The 24,331-nt window shown below is 45.8% G+C and overlaps 1 protein-coding gene across 1 annotated transcript in view; it reads left to right on the forward strand.

Moving 5' to 3' along the window:
* Positions 1-24,331, forward strand: part of prdm16 (PR domain containing 16) — a 134,234-nt gene that overhangs the window by 95,809 nt on the left and 14,094 nt on the right. Inside the window, exons 2-10 of the mRNA XM_056299293.1 lie at positions 2,834-2,974; positions 9,781-9,883; positions 16,872-17,073; positions 17,438-17,585; positions 17,948-18,101; positions 18,850-20,494; positions 20,674-20,761; positions 23,512-23,684; positions 23,962-24,039. Coding sequence (XP_056155268.1) covers positions 2,834-2,974; positions 9,781-9,883; positions 16,872-17,073; positions 17,438-17,585; positions 17,948-18,101; positions 18,850-20,494; positions 20,674-20,761; positions 23,512-23,684; positions 23,962-24,039 — 2,732 coding nt within the window. The remainder of the gene's footprint in view (positions 1-2,833; positions 2,975-9,780; positions 9,884-16,871; positions 17,074-17,437; positions 17,586-17,947; positions 18,102-18,849; positions 20,495-20,673; positions 20,762-23,511; positions 23,685-23,961; positions 24,040-24,331) is intronic.

The raw sequence follows: 24,331 nt of genomic DNA on the forward strand, positions 1-24,331 counted from the left end.
GGTGTGTGTGTATGTGTGTGATTGCGTATGTGTGTGCGGCTATCGGTGTGTATATACTAATACATTTCTGTGCACATCTTGCCTTTGTGTGAACTTGTATAATACATGTTCATGTGTCAGTGTGTGTGTACATGTGTGTACGCATGTGTGTCTGTGCACGTTGCGGCTCGGTATGCGTGCAGTGTGTGTGAGTATGTGAGTGGGTGTGTGTAGGTGTGTATGTGTATGTCTGTCTGTGGGTCCTTGGTTGAGGAGGTATGCCTGGTTAGTTTTCAGTGACGGTTTTCACACAAAAAATTAAGACATGCGCTTCATCAAGGCAGTGTGTTTAAGGTATACACTGCAAACAGAGAAGGCAGTAGCCGCACTTGTTGACTCTAGGTTTTGCTTTATATATATATATATATATATATATATATATATATATATATATATATATATATAAGTGGAAAAATCTAAATTAAAATGGCATAGTTTGCCAAGTATATTTCAACATTCAGGTCATTTTATTCCATGGACTGCATACATGAAACACAGAACACAACACCATAAACTAGAATATCTCCTCTAGTAAATGAGAGATGTGCTATAAAGGCAAGTTCATGAAGTGAAAAATAGTTGGTCTCCTGCAGCCTCCGTGTGTGGTAATATTGGCAGCGTTGGGAAATACTACAAAGGATCTGGGGCAAATTATTCTGCTGGGGGCAAATTATTCTGCTGGGGGCAACAGAGAACCGGCTCACTCTGTGAACAGAACTGCTCACTTTTTTTAGTGCGGGTCCAAGACTGAACGACTGCATGTCGAACCCTGATCTCATCGCCAGCAGGTCACTTTCATGCAGCGGCGGTTTTTTCCCCTGCCTCCAAACAGAAAATGCATTTGCATAAAGCAGCAGCAGCAGGTTTTCCCTGACTAGTTAGGATTTATTTTTGCTTGTTTTTTCTCAGCAGACCTAGCTTACCACAAATTGTTTCTAGCCCAGCCTGGAGCAGGCATTGTTATGTGGACGCAGGTTAGCGATGAGCGCTAACCTGCGTCTCCTGGCCCCAGTAGTGGTGAATCGAGCGCTTGTGTGAGGTGCTGCTACCTCGAGCACGCGTGCACGTATTTAGCCTATGACGACTGGCTTATTCACAAAAACACAGCCGAGGGTAAACTGCCACACCTCCGACCAGACCCTTTACATATTTACTTACCGAGCCTGACGCCGTGCCGTCACCTACCACAACACACCTTCTGCACACGCTCAGCGTGACAACAAGAACACGGGTATTCACGCTTTACGAGCTCGAAAACACGAGCAGGCCTGTGCAAAACAGCCAGTTAGAGAGGTTCACGAACTCGGCACATCTAAAAACGTCAGATGGCTTTTTGGTTCGTCTCTATCACACCTCGACTTCCTGCGACATTTGAGTGTGATTAGGAGTGCAGAGAGCCAACCAAGGGGTCAAAGTTGAAGTTGGCCCAGGCTGATTGCGAGTGGTAATTTGAGGGCTTGCTCTGTCTCGGGCCAGCTCGCCCCCGAGAATTCACACAGACTCAATATCACTTCCAGCGGAGGAGGAAACCGGAGCTTCTACCCCGGCTCGTTGAAAAAGCCGAGCCGTGGGGATTCAGTTGAGTCGCCCCCAGATTCCCCACCACCACCAACCCTCACGCCTCCAGCCCCACAACACCACAGACACCCAAACACACACACCACACACACACACGTACACACACACACGTACACACACAGGAGCCAAGATTAGCAGACAAACCCCACAGGCCCTTAAAATCTGTCCCTCCCAACGAGATCCACTGCCCAGTGTTTGCTATTTCAATGGTGCATTAACACTTCTTTCAGCCTCGCTCAATTTCACCTCTTTTATTTTGCAAACTTGGGGACTTGCTGCCTGTGTATTTCTGGAATGCTGCCTTGCAAGTTAGCGCGTGACGACGTGTCGTAGACTGCTTAAATATTTCAAGCATTAATGAAATCTTGTGCACCAGAAGAATTGCACAAAAGTTATCATCGAGTGATTTCGCAACTTCTCCAGTGAAACGTTCGGGCCTCTTCTGAACGTTCAGAGATCGTCGCTTGTTTTTGGCAAACGCCACTGTGAGTTTAGCCGCTGCAGAGGCCTCAAAGCATGTTTGCAGCTCGCCACACTGTTAGGCTCAGGGTTTCTACCAGCGGCTGACGGGTAAAAGCCCCAGCGCCGGCTGAGCTGCTCCTGTGGTCGTTTCCTCACTCGCTGCCCCACAATAAGCCTCTCTTTTCTCCTCTCCTCTCCTCTTCTCCCTTCTTCAGCTCCTTCTCCATCCTCCTTCATTCTCCATGAGAGCGGGTAATATGAAACCTGCTCTCGGACTCCCCCAGGGGAGGCCCAGGGGTTACAAAGGGTGATCAATAAGTGCCAGAGAAAGTCTTTAGACAAGTGAAAGAAGCCACAGTGTGTGTCCCCCTCCCCTTCCCTCTTCCCCATTTCCTCTCCTTGTCCAAAGTGATGAGTTTGGGGGGGGGGGCTGCCACTCTGACCCAACCAACATGTTTATATACGTGATATCAAATCACTGGCACAGCCTGTCCTGCTATCCTTTCCTTTAAGATATTGCGTTTTACACTTTTTTTTATATCTGCATGCCCCCCCCTCCAAACAAATATCTTGCAGTATATCCCTGAGCACAGCATGATTTCCTAACTAACAAAACTTGTAGTTTTGGTTTTGTTTGGTTTTTCTTTTCGCCGCTGTTGGGCTTTTCTTTTACTTTGGTGAGCCTTTGAAACATTGCGGGTGATGTTCATTTGCGCCACTCTCAGCAGGATCTGACCTGTTGTTCTCCCAACAGGTGGTGGACGATCACGGCAACGTCAAGTTCACTCTGGACTCGGTCTCGGATGCCACGAGCAGCAGCTGGCTCAAGTACGTCCGCTGTGCCCCTTCCTTCGAGGAGCAAAACCTCGCCGCCTGTCACCTCACTGGAGACCAGGTGAGAAATAATGCCAAGGCTCTGTCAGCTGTCACCACTCGGTATGTAGAGCCGAGCGGGAGAGACATGTTGACGGCGAGAGAAAGGGATGTGGAGACTTAATGAACTGCTATTGTCTTCAGCAAAGACACTGAGTGTGTGTGTGTGCGAGGCTATGTATTTACCATTGTGATAGCAGAATGGGTGCAGTGGTAATGAGTGAGGAATGGCTCTATTGTGTGTCCAAGGCTGGGGCAGTTGCCGGTGCTATTAAAAATTACCCCTGTGCAGTAGGAGGCTGAAGAATAGACTGACACTCCTGAGTCCTATAATAACCATTATGCCGGCCATAGTCTTCTTATGTGGAAACAGGAACACGGTCACTCACTCTCTCTTCCTCTCTCCCTCTCTCCTCTCCCTCTCTTTTCCTCACTTCGCCCCTCCTCGTGGCTGTTTTCTTCTCTTTTCTCAAACAGAAAAGAGATATCTTACAGAATTTAAGACAGAGTAACAGTGAGCATCTCTCTCTCTCTCTCTCCCCCCCCTCTCTCTCTCCCCCCCCCCTCTCTCTCCCTCTCTCTCTCTCTCTCTCTCTCTCCCTCGCTCTCTCGCTCTCTCTGTCTGCATATGAGGAAAGTCTGGTAGGGTATGGACTGCGTCTGGAAAGATGCCCAGCCGGTACCCATAAAACCCCTGCTATTTAACCAGGCCCTAACCCCATGCTTACGAATGTGTATGCCACAAGTAGCTGGAGCAAATTTCACGTTTCCCCTTTTCACTGGGATCTGCTGCTGAGGCTGCTTTTAGCTGCTTTGCTTTGGCGATTGTTGTCCTAGTGCCTGTGAATGAAAAGGAAAAGTTCTGCCGTTTCTGTCATGCTGACATTTTAGTTTGGTTTGGTTTATTTGAACATTGGCTAAACAAACTGTCAATAGAGAAGTGATCAAATTTGCTACAATGTAAAATACATATGTCGGGCGTCCCCACAGACACAACTGGCCGTGTCTGCGGGTGCGAAGCCTGACGTGGGTATGTGTCCTGGTCACTGCAGTAGCGCCTCCTCTGGTCGGTCGGGGTGCCTGTTCGGGGACTGGGGGAAATAGCGTGATCCTCCCACGCGCCACATCCCCCTGGTGAAACTCCTCACTGTCGGGTGAAAAGAAGCGGCTGGTGACTCCTTGTGTATCAGAGGAGGCATGTGGTAGTCTGCAGCCCCCCCCCCCAATCGGCAGAGAGGGGTGGAGCAGTGAGCGGCATGGCTCGGAAGAGTGGGGTAATTGGCAAAGTACAACTGGGGAGAAAAAGGGGTGGGGCGGGGGGAAATCGAAAAATATAAAATACAAAAATAACAACCAGAATGCAAAAGGATTTTGCAAGTGACATTAAAAAACAATAAAATCACCAGTCGTCCGAGGGAACAGAAAAAAATACAACAAGTCATCCTAAAACAGACAGAAATCCACAATAACATGACCTAGCTCAGCAGCAGCAGCACACAGCATGGTGGAAGGTGGCTTTATAACAACTGACATGTCCGTACTGTGGCCAGCGCCTCCATGTTTCTCCTTCCCGGTCCCCCTGTTCTCATTTGTCTCCTAATCCCATGCCCACGTCTCCCGCTCCCTCTCCCTCCCGGAGACGCCTGTCCCTCCTCGTCTTTGTCCCTGTTCCTCGGTCCTCATGTCTCGACCTGCCACCTGTCAGCCTGTCACACGGAGGGGACAGGCTAGTGTGTCCATTTAGGCTTTAGGCATTAAGAAGGGGGGGGTGGCTTGGACCGAGCAAGAGGAAATGCACAGGGGCCTCCGAGATTGACAAGCAGCAATTGACTGGCAACACCAACCCGGCCTAATCCTTTTAAGATTTTCACATCAGTGCCCCCTGCCACTGCCACACAATGTCAAAAGGAGGAATCAGGGCACCGCTAGAAAATTGTGGAGAATTGTGGGACGTGGAAAAGGCCACATGCACGGCGGCTTTTCTGTGTATTTGTACTCAAAGGCGCGACGGCTTTGCTTTTGTCCACCCTGGCTAGTTGTTTAGTGTGGCGGCTCGCAAGCGTGACCCTATCATTTATTTACAAACACACTCTCTCACACACGCAACCACACACACACACACACAAAGCCACTCACTGCAAAAATGCATAATTTATCTGTCTTTGTACTCTATTCTATGATTTTTTTTCATTTTTTTGTTTTATTTTGTAAAGGCATGCACAATGCATGAGTTTATGGAAATATGTGCACAGCTGGCAAATTCAAGTGTGGGCAATATCCTTTTAAAAAGTGAGAGGATAATTTATTTGTTTGCTTGTTTGCTACTGATGTTGTAAGAGAGGAGCAAAAAACTGATCATTCATAATTGAATAAAAAGTTTGCCCTTTAATAAAGGGATGTCATTTTATGAATATAATTTTTTGTTTACAAATGTGGTGTTCTTTGGCCTGACAAATCTGACAAGGGACCTACTTTGTTAGCTGTCTGTAATGAGGTGGCCTTTGGTCTTCTGGGAAATGTGTGTGTGTGTGTGTGTGTGTGTGTGTGTGTGTGTGTGTGTGTGTGTGTGTGTGTGTGTGTGTGTGTGTGTGTGTGTGTGTGTGTGTGAGACACGAGACACTCTCTCACACACACACACACACACACACACACACACACACATACACACATGTGCACGTGCACACACGCACACACACACACACACACACACACACAAGTGAGTGTGCATGCACAGACCTGTTACTTTTGCGTCATATAGGTGTTTCTAGGCAGGCTGCTCATCCAAATCTATCTGCAGCATTTTAGATTCTCTCAAGGCCTTTGGCAGCAAAAGAGTCCCTGGTGCCTTGCCAGTTTCTTCTGCTGCTTTTCAAAACTATCTCACTTATACACATAAACAAGCACATATACACACGTGCACACATGCGCGCACACACACACACAAACGTGTGCCTCAAACCTTATGTGTACAGAATGTGCAGACAACACATTTTGATGTGTACACTGTAGTGCACGCAAACATGCACACACTAATTTCTGCTAACCTTCCAACCTCCACAAATCCTGTTTTCAAATTCACTCTAATGCAATATTCAGTCTCTCTAAGTGATGACTTTACAAACAAACTAAATCAAACAGTTTGCTCTCTGTGCGTGTGTGTGTGTGTGTGTGTGTGTGTGTGTGTGTGTGTGTGTGTGTGTGTGTGTGTGTGTGTGTTTGCATGCATGTTTCTACAATACCATGGCTTCTTCCATAAAATACTTTCCTTTCATATGAACATGAGCGCAAACAATCAACTAGAACTGGCAGGACCACAAGGCCAGACTGCATCCAACTAAAGCAGCAAGGGGCTTGGACGGAGCAAGGAAGTTGGGAGTGGGGGTGGGAGCGCTTCAGAGTGGAGCAGAAGATGAACCTTGCCCGCGTACTTACCACACAAGTCCCCATCTTTTATGTTCCCTAACAACGTTTCACCCCCCCACACACACACACAGTTCAATCAAACACGGCCACGAGAAACGGCCACCGTGCTGGATGCTTGTAGAAAACTGCCTCATTGTTAAGCTTGTGTACCTTGTGTGTGTGTGTGTGTGTGTGTGTGTGTGTGTGTGTGTGTGTGTGTGTGTGTGTGTGTGTGTGTGTGTGTGTGTGTGTGTGTGTGTGTGTGCGTGTGTGCGTGCGTGCGTGTGCCTTCATGCATGCATGCATGCATGTGTACGTGTGTGGTTGTGTGTTTGACGTGACAGTGGGGGATGGGGTTGGCGTTGATGGATGAGGCCTCTGTCCCTTGAACACTGGACAGAGATGGGAAAAGGTCAACAGGGGCTTGAGTGCCAGATTTTACTGTAGGCTGCTTCATAAAGTTACACGCACACACACACACACACACACACACACACACACACACACACACACACACACACACACACACACACTCACTCACACATACACACACACACACATCAAAATACGGCGGCAAACCAATTAGGTCTGTCAGAGTCATTTTGGATGGCTCCTTAATTTTAAGTTAACAGCACTGCTTATCTGAAGTGTTCATCTTCGCTGCGTGTTTATAGTGCTGTTGTTCAGACTTATTAGCGTCCACTAAACCGCTAATCTGCCAAGGGCCACTCGGATTTAAAATAGCGATTTTAATGAAAACGCATTTCTCTGTAGGCCACGTTCGCTTGCTGCAAGAGATGTATGCAAATTATTATTGACTTGTGTTAAATTTAGCCTTGCGATCTAAATGTTATGTAAAAAAAAGGACATCTCCAATTATAATTTGGAAAGATCTAGAGCTTTAAATTGGGGATATGGTTGATCGAATTTAGACAGTAAGTAGAGTAAACCCATGTAGAATTAAACAAGAGGGGATAGTATTAGTTCTATTCATCAAACATTTCAATTTTTGCTATTTTTGTAAATTAAACGATTTATGTCGACAGTTTTCCACCAATTTAGAATTGTTGATATCCATTTTACAGTAAATTATAAATGCAACGATACACACACACACACACACATAATAGTTGCTACCTAACGCTCATAAATACAGTTTAATAAAGCAAGATCGATTCGATTCAATTATTTTGAGGTTAACTCCGTTGTTTGGGGTATTTTGTTTAGATCCTCGACACCATTATATAGTAGGTTTTTAAGGCGCACGACTGTGCATGGAAGTTATGGACTGAAAGGCGAGTAAAACAGCCTACAGGTGTCCGTTCTGATGTTTCGCAGACAACCTAAATAACTTTGTTCATCGTTGTTGAAAAAATATTTTTTTAATTATTTCTTCTAATTCGATGTGCGCTCCACGTGCGACCCCATACACCGCCGTCTGGTGTGTGTGTGTGAATGTGGGTGGGGGGGAGTGCACGTCTCTCAGGCCACTTTATCCATTATTTCCATCAATAATAGATTTATCTAGCGGTCAAAGCGGCGACGGGGATCGGAGATGCGGGGAGGGGTCTGCTCGATAGAGCCCTCCATCCTTTTGGCTGGAGATAAGAGGAGGAGGAGTGGCCGACGGTTAACCGCCAGAGCTCCAAGGGGGCAATAGGGAATCACTAATGAGAGAGAGAGAGAGAGAGAGAGAGAGAGAGAGAGAGAGAGAGAGAGAGAGAGAGAGAGAGAGAGAGAGAGAGAGAGAGAGAGAGAGAGAGAGAGAAGCCTCATCATCATCATCATCATCATCAAAGACGAGACTAGACTAGTGGAACATCGGCTCCAGCTAGAGGGAAGACCGCCGTTAATCCGCTGCCTGCCTTGCCGCTCGGCGACCGCCTCTGTCCGGCCCTGCTCGCTGCAGCTCTCCGCTAACTCTCCGGTAGCCTACTATGGGTTGTGTCGCCAACTCCACCGGGACTGAAGCGCTGCTGCAGCTGGAGGCTCTGCGAACCGCCGCGCAACTGTCTCAACTCTTCCGTCTTACGCAGAGAAGAAAGGTCAGCTCCAAAAGTAGCCAGGATGCACCAATATTATGGATAGCCTGATGTTTGACAATAGTAAAATAATAGTAATGATGATGATGATATTAGCAGTAAGAATAACGTCGAAATCCGTTGTGTTCTGACTGATAAAGGCCTCACTAAATGTGACCCACCGTCACTCTTTGTCTAAGCGTTTCTTAAAGCTGCTAAGTCTCCGACTTTGTCTCGGTTTGTCCGTATTCTGGTGAAGCGGTGTGAGCTGTACCTCTCCGCCGGTGAGCCGGCGCGCTCATCTGAGCTGGTGTGGTGCGCCCTCGTGCGTCAAAAGCGTCTGCCCGCGGTCTGCATTCAGACGGAGTCGGTGCTATAAATTACCGGTCCGCATTAGCGTTAGCCTTACTTTTAAAAATAAAATCAAAAAAGGGAAAACGTCACATTAATACCGCCACCAAATTCGTTCAAATATCCTTTATCTGCTTTCAGTCAGCGCGGCGGTCCGTCGCTGTACAGGCTTGTATGTAATGCGGCCTGGTGTATTCGTTTATTGTAATTCCTCACTGTTCTTTGTTCGATGTGATCATACGACACGCAAAGTTAAAGTAGGCCAATTTGTGTATGTTTTACCCATGTTAAGGAGGCTATGCCAGTCGGATCGTCATGTCCTAGAAGGACATCTGAGCTTCCTTCTGCTTCGCTGACTGCTTTTAGACTAAATGTATACACATGGATGTGTATGTATGAATATGTATGTATGTATGGTATGCCGCTGTAGTTCGTTTCATTTCGTCCCATGCAATTGCATTTCATGTGTTTGACTTGATACGACAGCCTGAAGTCACGACACCCGGTTAAGGACATTATTTTCTTTCGCGAAAAATGAGCCTATCAACTATTAACATTTTTTTCGTTTGGATGAAAGCCCCGAGAATCGTTTTTGGGGGAAATTGTGATTTTGGTTATAGCTGAGCTAAATTATTCGTTTTTAATGACAAACGTTTACATATGTATTTTCGTTCATGTATTGGCAGGTGCTTTCTGGACAAGGCTAAATGTCCAATACGTATATTTCTTAATGTATACTTAAATATATAAAACCACTGATCAAATTATGTCCAAATTAACATTCCTTATGTAGGCTCAACTGTGAAATAGCCTTGAAGCGTGTTAAGGCCTACACTTTTTTCTTTATTTAGTGGCTGGCCAATATGAAATCATACACACATATTAAGCCTAATAAATTGGATAGTAAGTACAAAAAGAATATCAGTAATTCCGACATGAGATTAATTTACATTTGATAAGTATAATACATGTTTGAATATAGGCTTCTAACTGCATCCAGACCTTAAATTAATCTCTCTCGCTCTCTCTCTCTCTCCCTCTCTCCCCATCGCAGATTTATTATAAAGCTGTCCGGGACATTGATGCAGGGGAGGAGCTTTTAGTGTATATGAAGGAGGGCATTTTCCCCGAGGGATCCATGGCACCCAACCTAGAAGGTAAGATTAATGCGCATCATTAGCGCACATTTTAAACAAACTTCAACCAACATCCTGTGTTACTTTCCCGAGCCAATACACACTCCATAGCCCCGCTGACGTGACGGGGCAAAGACAACGCTTTTCCCCACTGGAAATACTCTTAAATAAAGTGAACATGTCTCGTTATCAAGGTTCAGGATGGGATCAAATCTCGCTATGCCGATTTATGGTTTAAAATAGATTGGCCAGTTGCGAGTTGCTCTGATTTTTATCTATTTTTTTCATTTGCCCACACATTATCCTGCAATGGTACTCAACTTTCTTCGATCATTAATTTGCAGGAAGCTTCACAAAACACCAAGATCAAAATAAAATGGACGCCCTGCCTGTTAACTTTTTTTTGTTACTATATTATTAATTCGTTCATTAAAATACGCGGGGTCAATGGTAAAAGTGCAGTAGACGCTCTGTTACACGAGTTTAGCCGAGTTGTCTGTGAGACGTTTAGTCATCGGCCATTTTACCCCCGCACACATTTCGAACAGTGTGTCACATTTGATAAGTCGCCGTTCCGGTGTTATGGCGTTGTTGTCCGCAAACGGTGCCGCTATGTTTGTTTGCGTGGGACCACTCACCGTTTCCCTTCAAGTGGGTAACACGACACTGCACCTTTCAGCCGTGTAGCCGAGCCCACGTCAAACCGAATATGTCGAATAGTTTTTATCTGAAAATCTATAGCTTTGATACAGGCACCGAGTCTGGATCTGGGCCTGTCCTTATAAGTCTGCCCAGGCGGAAAAGAGGCCGTAGTTCCGTTGAATTTCCTCGAACATCTTGGACCTATATTGCAATGAAGTGGGGTTGTCAGGTAACCTTGTTTTGTTGTGTTTCTGGTCTTTCTGGAAGCAGGGAGGGGGAAAAAAGATTACTTCTATTTGTAACGGACTATAAAAACGGTGGATAGAGAACATGATGTCCGTAAGACGTTGTGTAATACACAAACAGTTTTCCCCCGTGTGATGGTTAGCCTGTGCTCAGATCTTCCAGCCAAAGGAACAGGGGAGAGAATTTTAAAAAAAAAAACAGAGAGAAAAGAAAAACAAGTAAAATTATAGAATAGAAACGGACTGGCATGCAAATAAGGCATGTAAATGGTTCGTGCTGTTCTGTCTGATAGTGTATTCTAGAGGGGTGTGTGCGTGTGCGTGCGTGATGGAGTGTGACAGACAAAGAGTCAATCCTGTCTGAGGATTTGTGTGTGTGTGTGTGTGTGTGTGTGTGTGTGTGTGTGTGTGTGTGTGTGAGAGAGACAGAGTGAGAGACGGGCAGAAGAACTGTCTCAGAGTTTGGCAGGGCAGCTCTCCTCTCTGTCTGGCTTATCGGAGAAGGAATTTGAAGTAGAGGACTTGAGGAGTCCCTTGAGACCTCACCCATGCACCCAGATTAGCCGCTAAACTGCACATAATTGTGCTGCCCTTCTTCTCCCAGAGAGCTATTAGTCTCTCATTTATGAGCAGCCCCCACCCCCATAACGCAGAACAAGTGAAACAATGCAGACCTGCTCGCACACATGTAGACACACCTATACCTTTATAAGTGTGCACATTCACTGAAACACACACACACACACACACTAAATTTGCTAGTCTATTACTAACATGTTACGGGATTATTGTGAACAGTATGACAAGCTTCAATATTCCACACAATTACATTGATGTGCTTTAATAGTTTTACGTTTACTTAAAAACAAATCCAAGATGGCTTTCTACTTATCTGACACTCATTTCAACCTTTAGCTGAAAAAGAGTTTTGCATCATTTGACAAAGATCACTACTCTTTAACATGGGATTCAGTGACAATAGTCAGCTTTTACCCAGGTTTTTTTTTACTTTACCTTTTTTCTTCTTTTTGGGATATTGTTTCTGCCTTTAACAGTTTTACAAAAAGTTATTTGAGTGTTTTATCCCCCGAGTGAAACATAACCCTTTCAAATAAAACACTCATTCGCAAAGTGAAATATGTGCCCCCTGGTGTCAGGGCAGGCTGGTTAGCTTAGTATTTGAGTTTAAGGTAACGGGGCCATTGACCAGAAGGTCGTTTATCCACATCCCCAAGGTCGGACACGTTGATGTCACTCTACTAATGCCCTTGTAATGCCTCCAAGAACTTCCAGCTGGATAAACGGTCATGTGCGGTAGAAAACAGGTGAGCCATGCACTGTAAGTCATTTTGGATAAACTCATTAAGCCAAGCTTGCAATGATGGATGGGTGTGCAGTGCATGTTGGGGTACCTGGGGGGCCAACTCATGCGATCTCTTGTGTGGGTTATGGCAGAGCGGGCAGGGCACATTGGCGCTGAAATCACCATGGGGTTGGCGCCACTTTGCCCCTGCTTATTTCTATTCCTCATGGCTCATTCTTTTTGGAAAATGTTCACATGAATGCACATACGCAAGCATACACACTCAGCCTGGGCTTTCCCCTGAGTTGTTGAATTTGGCACCATGCACAGGAACTTGCCATTGAAAAAAAAGCTGGCCTGAGTTTTATGCATTTGACCTTGGTGGTGAGAAGTATTATAAAGGTTATCAACATGGAAAGGGAAGACCAGCCCCTGTTGTTTCCCCTGTGGGCTATTACACCTCCCACAGTCCCTGCAACCGCTGGCCTCATCAAGCAATTAGCCATGTTAACGAAGGCTACATTTTACTGCTAATAGATTTCAATTTTATGTGAATGCCAATGGGTAGACTGTTGCTTTTACCATTTGATTAACTGGCGCTAACAGCGAAACAGAAACAGAGAGTGAAAGAGAAAGAGAGGTAAATACACAGATACTTTTGTTCTTGTTGCTCACAGAGTTTAACTCTTTATAATGCAATGGAACATATGGATTTATGGTTGGTGCAGATACATGCCTATATTTGCACAAGGATGCTGCCATTTCAGCCCCCCACCCCACCCCTCCCTCACCCATCTCAGACATTGTTTCAGTGGGGGTTGTTTCAGTGGGGGGGGATAGGGTTTCCTCATGCACTCCTAATTGGCTCAGCAGCAGTCAAAACTAAAAGAATGTGAGTAGATCAGAGGGAGTTATTTATCTGAAAGCCAAATCCCGCTAAACCAACACCTGAGAGATGATAGAAGCAAATGAAGAACCTACTGTATAGATCTCAATTATGTATTGTTTCCTTTTTAAAATGGATACTAACCAGTTCATTTTATATCAACCAATCAATTTTTCCTTTCTATGTTTCTAATGGTTGTGATCTACCCAAACCTTTACATGTGCCCTTGTCTAAGGTGCACTAAGAGGGTCTAAGGACAGGATGTTGTGTTGCTGTGAAGCCCCTTGAGGCAAATTTGAAATTTGTGATATTGGGCTATACAAATAAAACTGACTTGTGTTATTCACTTAATTCCACTTGTACATACAGTTGATATTTTACTTCAGGCAATTCTAGAAATTCGTCAATTTTTGTGTGGTAGCATTGTGTATGTAAAGAAAATGTGTGCGCATGTTTGTATCTTTTTTATGCATGCTCACGCCCATATTTGCATATGAAACTGGTCGTTGGTTTCGGTCGTTATGCAGCTGTATTGTTTATAATGGGTGGGGATACCTGCAGTCAGGTGAGACTGAAGAGGTCACTTAGATGAGTGATGAAACGTATCTGTTAGTAAACGTTGTATCCAGATGAACTGATTCAACCTTCTTTGATTTTCCTACCTGGATTATTGAGCATGCATCAAGACATGTTGCACCATTTCGGCGCGGATTGCCTTAAACTTGTATGTGAGTACATGCAAACGGCGTGTAAAATGGCAGACTACAGAAACCACGTGAGATTAAGCCTCAAGTGCAGGCAGGGCGGGATTACACCTAAGAGCCTGCGAGTGAAATCTTCGGCCGAGGCCCACCGAGCTGAGAAGATCCTCCACAAGGCACAGAGCCAGCTGTTGAATGAAGGGGTGAAGCAAACTAATTTTACTATCGACGCTGAGGCTGAATTTTGCTGTCACGCGGAGGGAAATCCGTCTAGTGGAACTGATCACAGCCACGGAATCGGCGATCCGTAAACACAATATCGCGGACCCGGAAGTGGAGCAATTTTCGGACGGGAGTTTCCGCCCGTCTCAGCAATGCGAAGGTGCCACCGTCCAGCATGGGTAGAGAGGAGAGGGACGCTCTCACGAATCTCGGTCAGTAAGAACAATAAAATCGCCCTTCCGGTGGACAAAGGCAGATGCGCTGTTGTAATAAATCAGACAATCGTGAGAAAGTTATGACGTTACTTAGCGACATGAATACTTGCGAGCCCCTGAAACGAGATCGGGGCAGGGATTACAAGAAAAAGGTGATGGTCTGAAGCTGCTAGAACAGGACAATGCTACTGACAGAATTTTGTACCACAGATTATACTCAAATTACCTCCAAATTTTTCAAAATTTAAAAAAAAATCTGAGGTATATTCTTTAGAATACAACTGCAGCCTATCTAGTTGTGCAGCCAAGAGGAGGAGACGTGATTTGATAAATCAATTCAAATGGCGATCTTGATATAATAGAATGATAACCAAAAATGATAAGCAAGAGGGTCCTGGGTTCGAACCCCGGGGTTGTCCAACCTTGGGGGTCATCCCAAGTCGTCCTCTGTGTGGAGTTTGCATGTTCTCCCCGTGTCTACGTGGGTTTCCTCCGGGTGCTCCGGTTTGCTCCCACAGTCCAAAGACATGTAGGTCAGGTGAATCGGACTTACTAAATTGTCCCCAGGTGTGCATGTGTCTGCCCTGAGAGGGACTAGCGACCTATTCAGGGTGTTACCCCGCCTCCCGCCCTATGACTACTGGGATAGGCTCCAGCGTCCCGCGACCCCAATTAGGATAAGCGGCCTGGAAAATGGGTGGATGGGTAGATTATATCCAGGGGAAGATACACTTAAGTCTGTATAGTTTACCTAAGATACATAAGCAGGATGTGCCACTACAGCCTATTGTTTGTATGATTAACTCAGTGACCTATAACATCTCTACGTTTCTTGCATCTATTCTTAACCCGTTGGTAGGCAGTAAAGAACATCACATTCAGAACACTGGATTCTCTGGATAAGATGAGGGACATCATTGTGGAGGAGAGTGAAACAATGGTCTCTTATGATGTTACATCTCTCTTCACGTGCGTTCCTGTTGATGAAGTTGTGGTAGTCCGTATGAAATTACAAAACGACCCCACCCTTAGCAATAGGACCACCCTTAACACTGACCAAGTGTGTCTGCCCCTGAAACTATGTCTTCAGTCCACGTACATCACATAGTACTGTAGTGAATTCGGGTAGGGCACTCGGGAACCGCCACAGCCGGGATGCGAACCCGTATCTCCCGCACCGCGGGCGACAACGTTAATCAGTCGACTTAAGGGTCCGACCCATTAGCTATGTGCTAACGTGTCTACTTATTCGTGTATGTTACACTACCCCCCTCCATCAGGAAGTGCGTCCGCGCACATCCCACTTCTGACACTAATGTAGCGAATTCGGGGGGTAGCCCGGCCGGAGCGTCACAGCCGGGACGCGAACTCGGATTTCCCGCATCGCGGGCGGCAACATTAACCGCTCGACTAAAGGGTCCAACCCGTTAGCCAAGGGCTACCGAGCCTATTCATCCATGATCGTTACAGTACTAAAGGCAGAGGTATTGGTGTGCTATGGGTTCCCCAGTCTCATCTGTAGTGGCCAACTTGTATATGGAGGAAGTGGAAAAGAGGGCTCTGATGTCCTATCCAGGGACACTACCCAGCCATTGGTTCAGATTTGTGGATGACACCTGAGTTAAAATTAAATCTCAGGCTGTACTACATTTCACCGACCACATTCATTTTATGGACAACCACATCAAGTTCACCAGAGAGGATGTGAAAAATGATAGGTTAGCCTTCTTAGACTGTGAAATTGCAGTTGGTGATAGGGGACATTTTATTGATGATGTTTACCGTAAAACAACACATACTGATCAGTACTTAAGGTTTGACTCTCATCATCCACTGGAACACAAACTAGGAGGCATCAGGACACTGTACCACGGAGCTGACAATGTTCCCACCGACACAGCAGCTGGGGAAGGGGAGAAATCCCACATTAAACAGGCCTTGGATAAGCGGTTCAGGTAATGGATGGATGGATGGTTAAGTGTGGTTATCCTAAACTGGGCATTTGTCAAAGCCAGGAAGATGCCCAAACAGTTCCCCAGCCAATCAAAGAGAGGAGAAAGACAACAGCAGTCTAAGCATAAACTAGTTGGTGATTCCATATATGGCGGGAGTGTCAGAAAAGTTGAGATGCGTATTTTCCAAACACCGCATTTCAGTTGCTTTCAATCCCAAAACACGCTGCGCCAGAAGTTGGTCCCCCCCAAAGGTCGGGTCCCCCAGCACAAACAGAGTGTACGCTGTTAAGTGCCAGGAGGATTGCCGTGACTTGTACATTGGGGAAACTTAACAGACGCTGGCCAAGAGAATGGCGCAACACAGGAGAGCTGACATGTCAGGCCAGGACTCCGCAGGCTACATCCATCTACAGGCCAGTAGCCACTCTTTCAAGGATGAGGATGTGCACATCCTTGATAGGGAGGAACGCTGGTTTGAACAGGGCGTGAAAGAGGCCATCTATTTTAAGAGGGAACGACGATCCCTGAACCGAGAGAGGCACCTAAGAGTACATCTGTTGCCATTTTACAATGCTGTGATAGCAGACATTCCCAAATCCTCTGTGAATGGTACACATGGCCATTGAAACTCTAGTTAATGGTCGCACCCACATTTGTATATGAAACTGGTCATTGGTTTTGGTCATTATGCATTGTTTATAAGGGTGGGGATACCTGCAGTCAGTTTAGACTGAAGAAGTCACTTAGATGAGTGATGAAACATATCTGTCAATAAACGTTGTATCCAGATGAACTGATTCAACCTTCTTTGATTGCATGTTTGTATGTATACATGTGTAGAGGAGCAGATGTACCGCTGCGAAGACTGTGATGAGCTGTTCCCCTCAGCGCTGGACCTGCGGCGACACCAGAAGTACTCCTGCTCCAGTGCCGGCTCCATCTTCGATGCACTGGGTGATGATTTCAAACAGGAACGCGAGGACAGCGACGAGCCTGTCCACGAGTGTAAAGACTGTGAGAAGATTTTCCCCAATGAATACAGGTACACACACCAACAGTGGGACTGCTTCAAATGAAGTTATAATGATGGGAGCAACATAGGCACACCTACCACAGCTTACAGTTTAACAACTCAGATAACCTATTGTTATCTTACACACAAGCAAGAACATGGAAACTCAAAAACACACACAGGAGCGTTATCGCAAAAGAAACACATGCTAGCCTTTAGCATTTTACCCTCAAACACAAAACCACAAATGTTATTTACATCGTATCATATTCCCACCATCATTACACATTAAGTCTTACATTGTACCGTCTTCACTAGACAAAGAAGAATATAAGGATAAATTGATGAATTCCTTAATTTTGAATTGAGCTTAACCTACTCTTTCTTCATCAAGTCTGGGCCAACACATGATAGTCCACACAGAGGAGAGGGAGTACAAGTGTGACCAGTGCCCCAAGGCTTTCAACTGGAAGTCCAACCTCATCCGCCACCAGATGTCACACGATAGCGGCAAACGCTTTGAGTGTGAAAATTGTGATAAGGTACAGCACACCGCGCACGTAAGTTGTGCACGCACTGCGCACAGACTCTATCTGCTTCCATGATTCTGCTCCTCCTGTTTTGTTTTTGTTTTTATTTGTGTTTTTGCATTAGTTTGGATAGTAGTTACAGCTTATATTTTGACACTAGGTATAGATGGCATCTTTCTCAAATGGACATTATAAATCACACAGATGCTATCACATCACTGAAAATTCTATTTCACTGGCATTGTAACATATGACAATGCAGCACACAAGAAAGGGGCATATTATTGGATATTAATTGATAATATAATCAAATGATGGTTAGATTTCTGTGATTGTCTGTTTCAAGTGTCTGCAATGACGCCTTCCCTCCACAGGTGTTCACAGATCCTAGCAACCTGCAGCGTCACATCCGCTCTCAGCATGTAGGGGCTCGGGCTCATACATGTCCCGAGTGTGGCAAGACATTTGCCACCTCCTCGGGCCTCAAGCAACATAAGCACATCCACAGCAGTGTCAAGCCCTTTATCTGTAAGTTTGAGCCTTGGACACTCACAGCCTCTCCATTATGGCGCCATTAAACTCAGCAGTCCTTTCTTCTGTTATGCCTTCACTTTATTATCCAGTCTACTTATTACAAACCTCTTTTTCTCTGTCCTAACACCTACACCACTCCTCACCTTTGTCACACCCTACCACACTGCCTCTTGAAGGACCCACACTGTTCCAGTGAGCCATGTAGTTTGTGTAACTACCCGTGTTAGTGTCACCAAAGTGTTATGTTTTTAGTTAAATTAATGTTAGATAAGTTTTATCAGTCATTTCTGTCCTTCCTCCTTATACCTGTGAATGTGTTTTCAGCCACAGGCATGTTATGTAATTTAGTGTAGTTTAGTAGTCTATTGCCATGAAAAAATAACGAAAAAAAAACACAATGGTATTGTGATCATCTGTGTAAAAAGTGCGCATATTTTGGAATATTTTTTTTGGTCTAAACCTCAGTTATGTGTTTACATTTTAGATTAAATGTTGATTTTTCAACATGTAGTTGAAATAATTTATATGTGAACAAGCACTGGCTAGTTAGCTATTTCAAGTCTGACTAAATGGTAGGTTTCTTGTCATTAAAAAGCTTTCAGTTCCTGATCTAAAGCTACTTCACCTGGCTGCTGTCATTCTGATGTACATGTCATGTTGTTGATCTGATAAACAAATTTAGAGACAGTGTTTAAATGGGTTTAACCAGGCCCTGATGGGCTTCGTCCTCTTGCTCCCCCAGGCGAGGTGTGTCACAAGTCCTACACCCAGTTCTCCAATCTCTGCCGCCACAAGCGGATGCATGCTGACTGCCGTACTCAAATCAAGTGCAAGGACTGTGGGCAAATGTTCAGCACTACCTCCTCCCTCAACAAGCACCGACGCTTCTGTGAGGGCAAGAACCATTATGGCTCTCCAGCAGGGATGTTCACCCCTGGAATCCCCATGAGCTCCAGCCCCATCATGGCCAAGACCAAGTCCCACCACCCCCATCATCCTGGTCTGAACCACTCAGGCTTAGGGTTCACCGACTACTTTCCTTCCCGCCCCCATCCTCACGCTGGCTTACCCTTCCCACCAGGGTCCCATGGCTTCCCAACCCTCTCGCATGGTTTCCCAGGAATCTTTCCCCCATCCTTGTACCCACGGCCACCCTTACTGCCTCCCAGTTCTCTGCTGAAGAGTCCCCTGAGTAGCAGTGCCCCAGACGGGAAGTTGACACGAAGCCCTCTAGATGCTCCTCCTCTGTCTTTGGTCAGCTCCCTGAGCAACAATGGAGGGAACAGTCTGAGTCAAGTGGAGGACAAAGAGAGGGAGAACAAACTGGATCTGTCCTCCAGTGGGGTAGCTAAGCCAAAATCCAAGATGGCAGACATATCTGATGGCAGTGACCTTGAAGATGTTAATACGACAAGTGGGACGGATCTGGACACCACCACTGGCACCGCTTCAGGGGATGGTTCTGACCTGGACAGTGATGGAGAGAGTGAACGTGAGCGAAGTGGCAAAAGGAGGAAACCCTCTGGGGCAGCATCAGGTCAAGAGGGAAACCAGCCAGAAGACGTGAGCAGTCCATTGGCGTCAGCCGTGTCCAGTTCGGGAAGCCTCACCATCGATCGTCCCTTTCTATCTTCAGTGTCATCCCAGCACTCATTCTTCCCTCCACCTGATGAACAAGCACTCCCACCCACCACCAATGCCAATATAGCCACCACCGACTCCATCAAAGCCATTGCCTCCATTGCCGAGAAGTACTTTGGGCCAGGTTTGATGGGTCTTCATCAGGAGAAAAAGATGGGTCCATTGTCCTACCATTCCATGTTTCCCTTTCAGTTCTTGCCCAATTTACCCCACTCTCTCTACCACTTGAGCACAGACAGAGGCGCCCTCAACTCTGGCATGTTTTTTAAGGCTGAGCCCAAGTCACCTCACGAGCAACCGCACAAAATGGTGCGTGGTGCCCCAGGGGCTCTTGTTCCCAACACTGAGTCACCATTTGATCTCACTATCAAGCCCAAGGAGGTCAAGCTAGCTCCTCCCACTCCTACCAAGCCCTCAAACCCTAACAGCAGTAGTGGGAGCAGTAGTGGACCCTTAGTGATATCAAGTGGTGAAGAACAACCCCTTGACCTCAGCATTAGCAGTCGGAGCCGGAGTGGTCATAACGGAGTGGCCCCTGAGCCCCAGTACCGCAAGAACCACATCTATGGAGTTAACAAAGGGGTTTCCACCAAGGAGGAGCCATCAGCTGGACATCTGCACCCACATTCCCAGTCCTTACACCAGTCCCCTATGACCCAGCACCAGCAACCCCTGGCTCAGCCACCCCAGCAGCCGCCCCTGCACTATGCTAAACCATCACCATTCTTCATGGACCCCATATACAGGTATTTCAGCCCCGATTAGACCATAAAAGCTCCCTCCTCCATCAATGAGGTCAACCCTATTATTCAATCTATGTGGCACTGCTAATTTTCTCATTAGGAAGTTGAAGTTGGTCTTTACTATTAGTTTGGATTTGAGCTTTGACCTTGGTACGTAACCCTTTACCTTGATGTTGGTCCAGCAGGGTGGAGAAGAGGAAGCTACTCGACCCCGTAGGAGCTCTGAAGGAGAAATTTCTTAGGCCCTCGCCGCTGCTCTTTCACCCACAGGTAGATATGCTGTGTGAGCCTGCACACACTGACACATACACCCACACATGGTATGACCAGAGTCTTACAGAAAACCTCTGTCCATTCATCTGTCCATCCATTTCATGCTTCTTTTCCTGGTCAGGGTTGTTATAGAAAAATGACTAACAGATCAGCCTAGATTTCCCTTTCTTCAAGCACCACCATCCTTAGAGGATCCCATGTTCCTCTAGGGGTATTTGGGAAATTTACTACCTTCAGTGTCTGGTCAGAAACTATCCAGGAGTTGCTTCATTGTCAGATGTACTTGATTTACCTGTAAAGGGAGGTTACCTGGGAGGCATCCTTACTAAGTCATTGAACTGCGTAAACTGACTACTCTGCTCCTGTTAGAATGAAAGTGCAATGAAAGCTTTGTGCAGTTTGAGCTTGAACAAAAACATTTACAGGGGAATACCAAGCAAGGTTATTGGCCCCCAGGTTTTACTCGCAAGCGGATTATTCACAGATACTATCAGTTAATATTTTCATAACATGTATTATGTGAAAAGACTTCATTCCTGCCTCCCACGCTACTGAAGCCTGAATCGATTGGGCCCTACATCCCATCATTCCACAGTGTTGATGTTATTTTCTCAAGGGTTCTCCAGAATTTCTTCCTTTGTTTATGCAATGGCGCCTCTTTACCTCGTCGCTTTCTACCTTGCTCAGAAGACACAGTTTGTTATCGCAGTCCCCTTTGATAATCAGTCACATTGTTCAACTGTCCCCGAAACCTCCCCTGCTACTCCAGATCTTGATTACAAGGAGTGATAGTATTAATAAAAAAGAATAATAAGCGCTTGAATTGTGGTGAGCTACCTCACGAAACCTCTCAGCCACGCTAAACTTAGTTGTGGCATTGTTTCATGTACTGGGAGCACACAGGCAAGCTAATAACTCCCCCCCGCCCCCCCTAGTAGATTTTTTTTTTCTGCGCTCTGGCTGGCTGGCTGGCTAGATAATAGCACTGTGTCCATCAAGGACATCCTGTGTTTGTGTCCAGGAGAATGGGGGGCTCTCATTGGGGAAACAGTTTAATCTGACCTGGAAATCTGGGTCCTCTATCAATTGTGACTTTGCAATACACACATTTAATGGTGCACTTACAGACAGATACACATCCATTCACGTAGGTATTTGCATACTGATATTTAAAAATTTTCTACATATTTATGGCTGGGCATATATGCATGTGACAGCATTTGTTTTTGTCAGGTTGCAGCTTGTAAAATACTCGCAAAATTGTCTTCTAAAAGTAATGGATAATGTATTGATACAGACCTCGTTTTCTTCAAAGGCTTTTTGGGAAAATTATATAAATGTCTGGGGAATTTATGTTGGTCTAGACACCATGCAAGGTACCTGCATCATAGCAAATTGGAATCTGAATTGTGACCCAATGGAACAAAACTGAAATACCTAAAAAAAATCTTAATGTGTGGCATATCAACCACATATCCAGCAAGCTAATGTAGACAAAATATTTTTAACCTTTTAATTTAAAGGCAAGTGATTACATGTACCAAATTATTTCATTCATATGGCCTTTGAGTGTCTGACAATTAAGTGCATAGTTGCTCCAAGTCCCAGGGACAGAAAATCTTGACAGGCCATCCTGTTGCATACTTCTCATATCAGAGTGTCTCAGCTGCAATCCTCTCTGTGATCCAAACACAATGCCACCTCTAATTCGGTAGCAGTGACGGAATCCCCCCCACCCACCCCCAACACCCATTCTCAGGCCGCGAATAAACACATCGAGACGGAGTGTCTGTCCCTGTGTCTCTCCCCGTCCCCTTATTCACTAAACAAGGAAGGATGTAAGCTGTTTTTGGCAAATAAACTCCTACATGGCTGGACCCCTTTGTTCACAGGCTTCTAGGGGAGGGGAAGTGGCTATCAGTCAGGAGTATCTTAAACTATATTGTATAGCTCCCGTCGGGGCTCTTGAATGCCTCATTGACCCATTTAGTCGGCCTGCGACAGTGGCTTTGGCAAGAAGGGGAAAGGGTAGAGAACAAAGTGCAGACCCGGGCTGGGGTTCGGGTCCCTGGGGGATGGAGGGTTTTGGGGCTGGGGGAGGGCAAGGGCGGGGGGTTGATGGAGAAATGGTACCCAAGCGTTTGTGAATGTGTGATAGGTCAGGGAGTTGACTCCTCTACAGCACAATCAACAAAGGTGACCTCTGATATACTGCTTCCTCAAGACTTCCTGTCTCTCTCTCTGTCTCCCTCTCTCTCTCTGTCTCTCTCTCCCCCTCCCTCCTTTCCTCTATCTCCCCCCACACACTCTGTCTCAGTCTCATACTAACATTCTCACTCTCGTATTTGCAGCTCCTGTTAAAACTCTGTGGCTCCACACAACCAAAGAAGAATTGCTACAATGAGCTTGTTGCCTTGAAAATTTGTGAAAATTGATTAAAAAAAAAATTAAGATAAACGAATGCATGTCACTTAAACAAAAAGGATAATGGTGTGTAATGCACCGATATAGTAAAGTCTTTAAGACCCCAGACTCTGTAGTTCCTCTCTCTGCTCTACTGCTGTCCGTGCAAAATAAAGACAAACAAACAAAAAAAAAAGAATAAAAGTCTGTGTCGCTTAGTTTTCTTTTTAATATTTTGAACACAGACTTACCTCTCTGCACATTGCCCCTTTTCCCTTTCCTCTACCCCATCCTTACCCCACTCAACTCCGCCCTATCCTTGTCTCCCGCGTCCTCATCCACAGATGTCAGCCATGGAGAACATGACGGAGAAGCTGGAGAGCTTTGGCACTCTGAAACTGGACACTCCGCCCAATTCGCTGCAACACTCAGCCCACCCGCTGTTCAACTTCCGCTCACCGCCCCCCTCTCTATCCGACGCCATCCTCCGCAAGGGCAAGGAGCGTTACACCTGCAGGTGTGTGTCACAAAGATGCGGGGCCATATATGTGGTTCCTCATGATGACTGGGGCATGGAAAGTAGAGAAGCAGAACATGAACGTGGGCTGAGACTGTTTGTGAAAAGAATGTTTAACAAAGACTTTGCTGTGATTGTTTCTCAAGTCTATTGTGAATGGAATCTTTTTTCATCTCGTTCATTCATGCATACTTTTCTTTCCTTCCTTCTTTCAATCTACCCACTCCCCTCGTGTTTTCTCCATTCTTGCCTTTCGCTCTATCCTTCCCTCTTTCAGGTACTGTGGGAAAATCTTCCCTCGTTCGGCTAACCTCACCCGACACTTGCGGACACACACGGGGGAACAACCCTACAGGTATTTGGTCTTCTCTTCTCCTCTCTTTCCCCTTTTTTGATAGCTGCATTACTCCTACTAATATAAGACATTCACCTTGCAGACATCACAGTCATTCTTGATGATTTATCAATAGAACAATACACCCTGGAGAGTGTGTCTATCTCCTCTGTTCATTCAGAGGCTCTCGCCACTTCTGCTCTCATATCTTGTACACAAGGTTAGATGTGTGCCCAAAGACAATACATAGTCATTTGTAACTGTAGAGCAGTTAATACCATCTTTTACTGGATATAACCCAGTGGAAAAATTG

Source organism: Lampris incognitus, chromosome 2 (genome assembly GCF_029633865.1).
Source record: "Lampris incognitus isolate fLamInc1 chromosome 2, fLamInc1.hap2, whole genome shotgun sequence".
Lineage (NCBI taxonomy): Eukaryota > Metazoa > Chordata > Actinopteri > Lampriformes > Lampridae > Lampris > Lampris incognitus.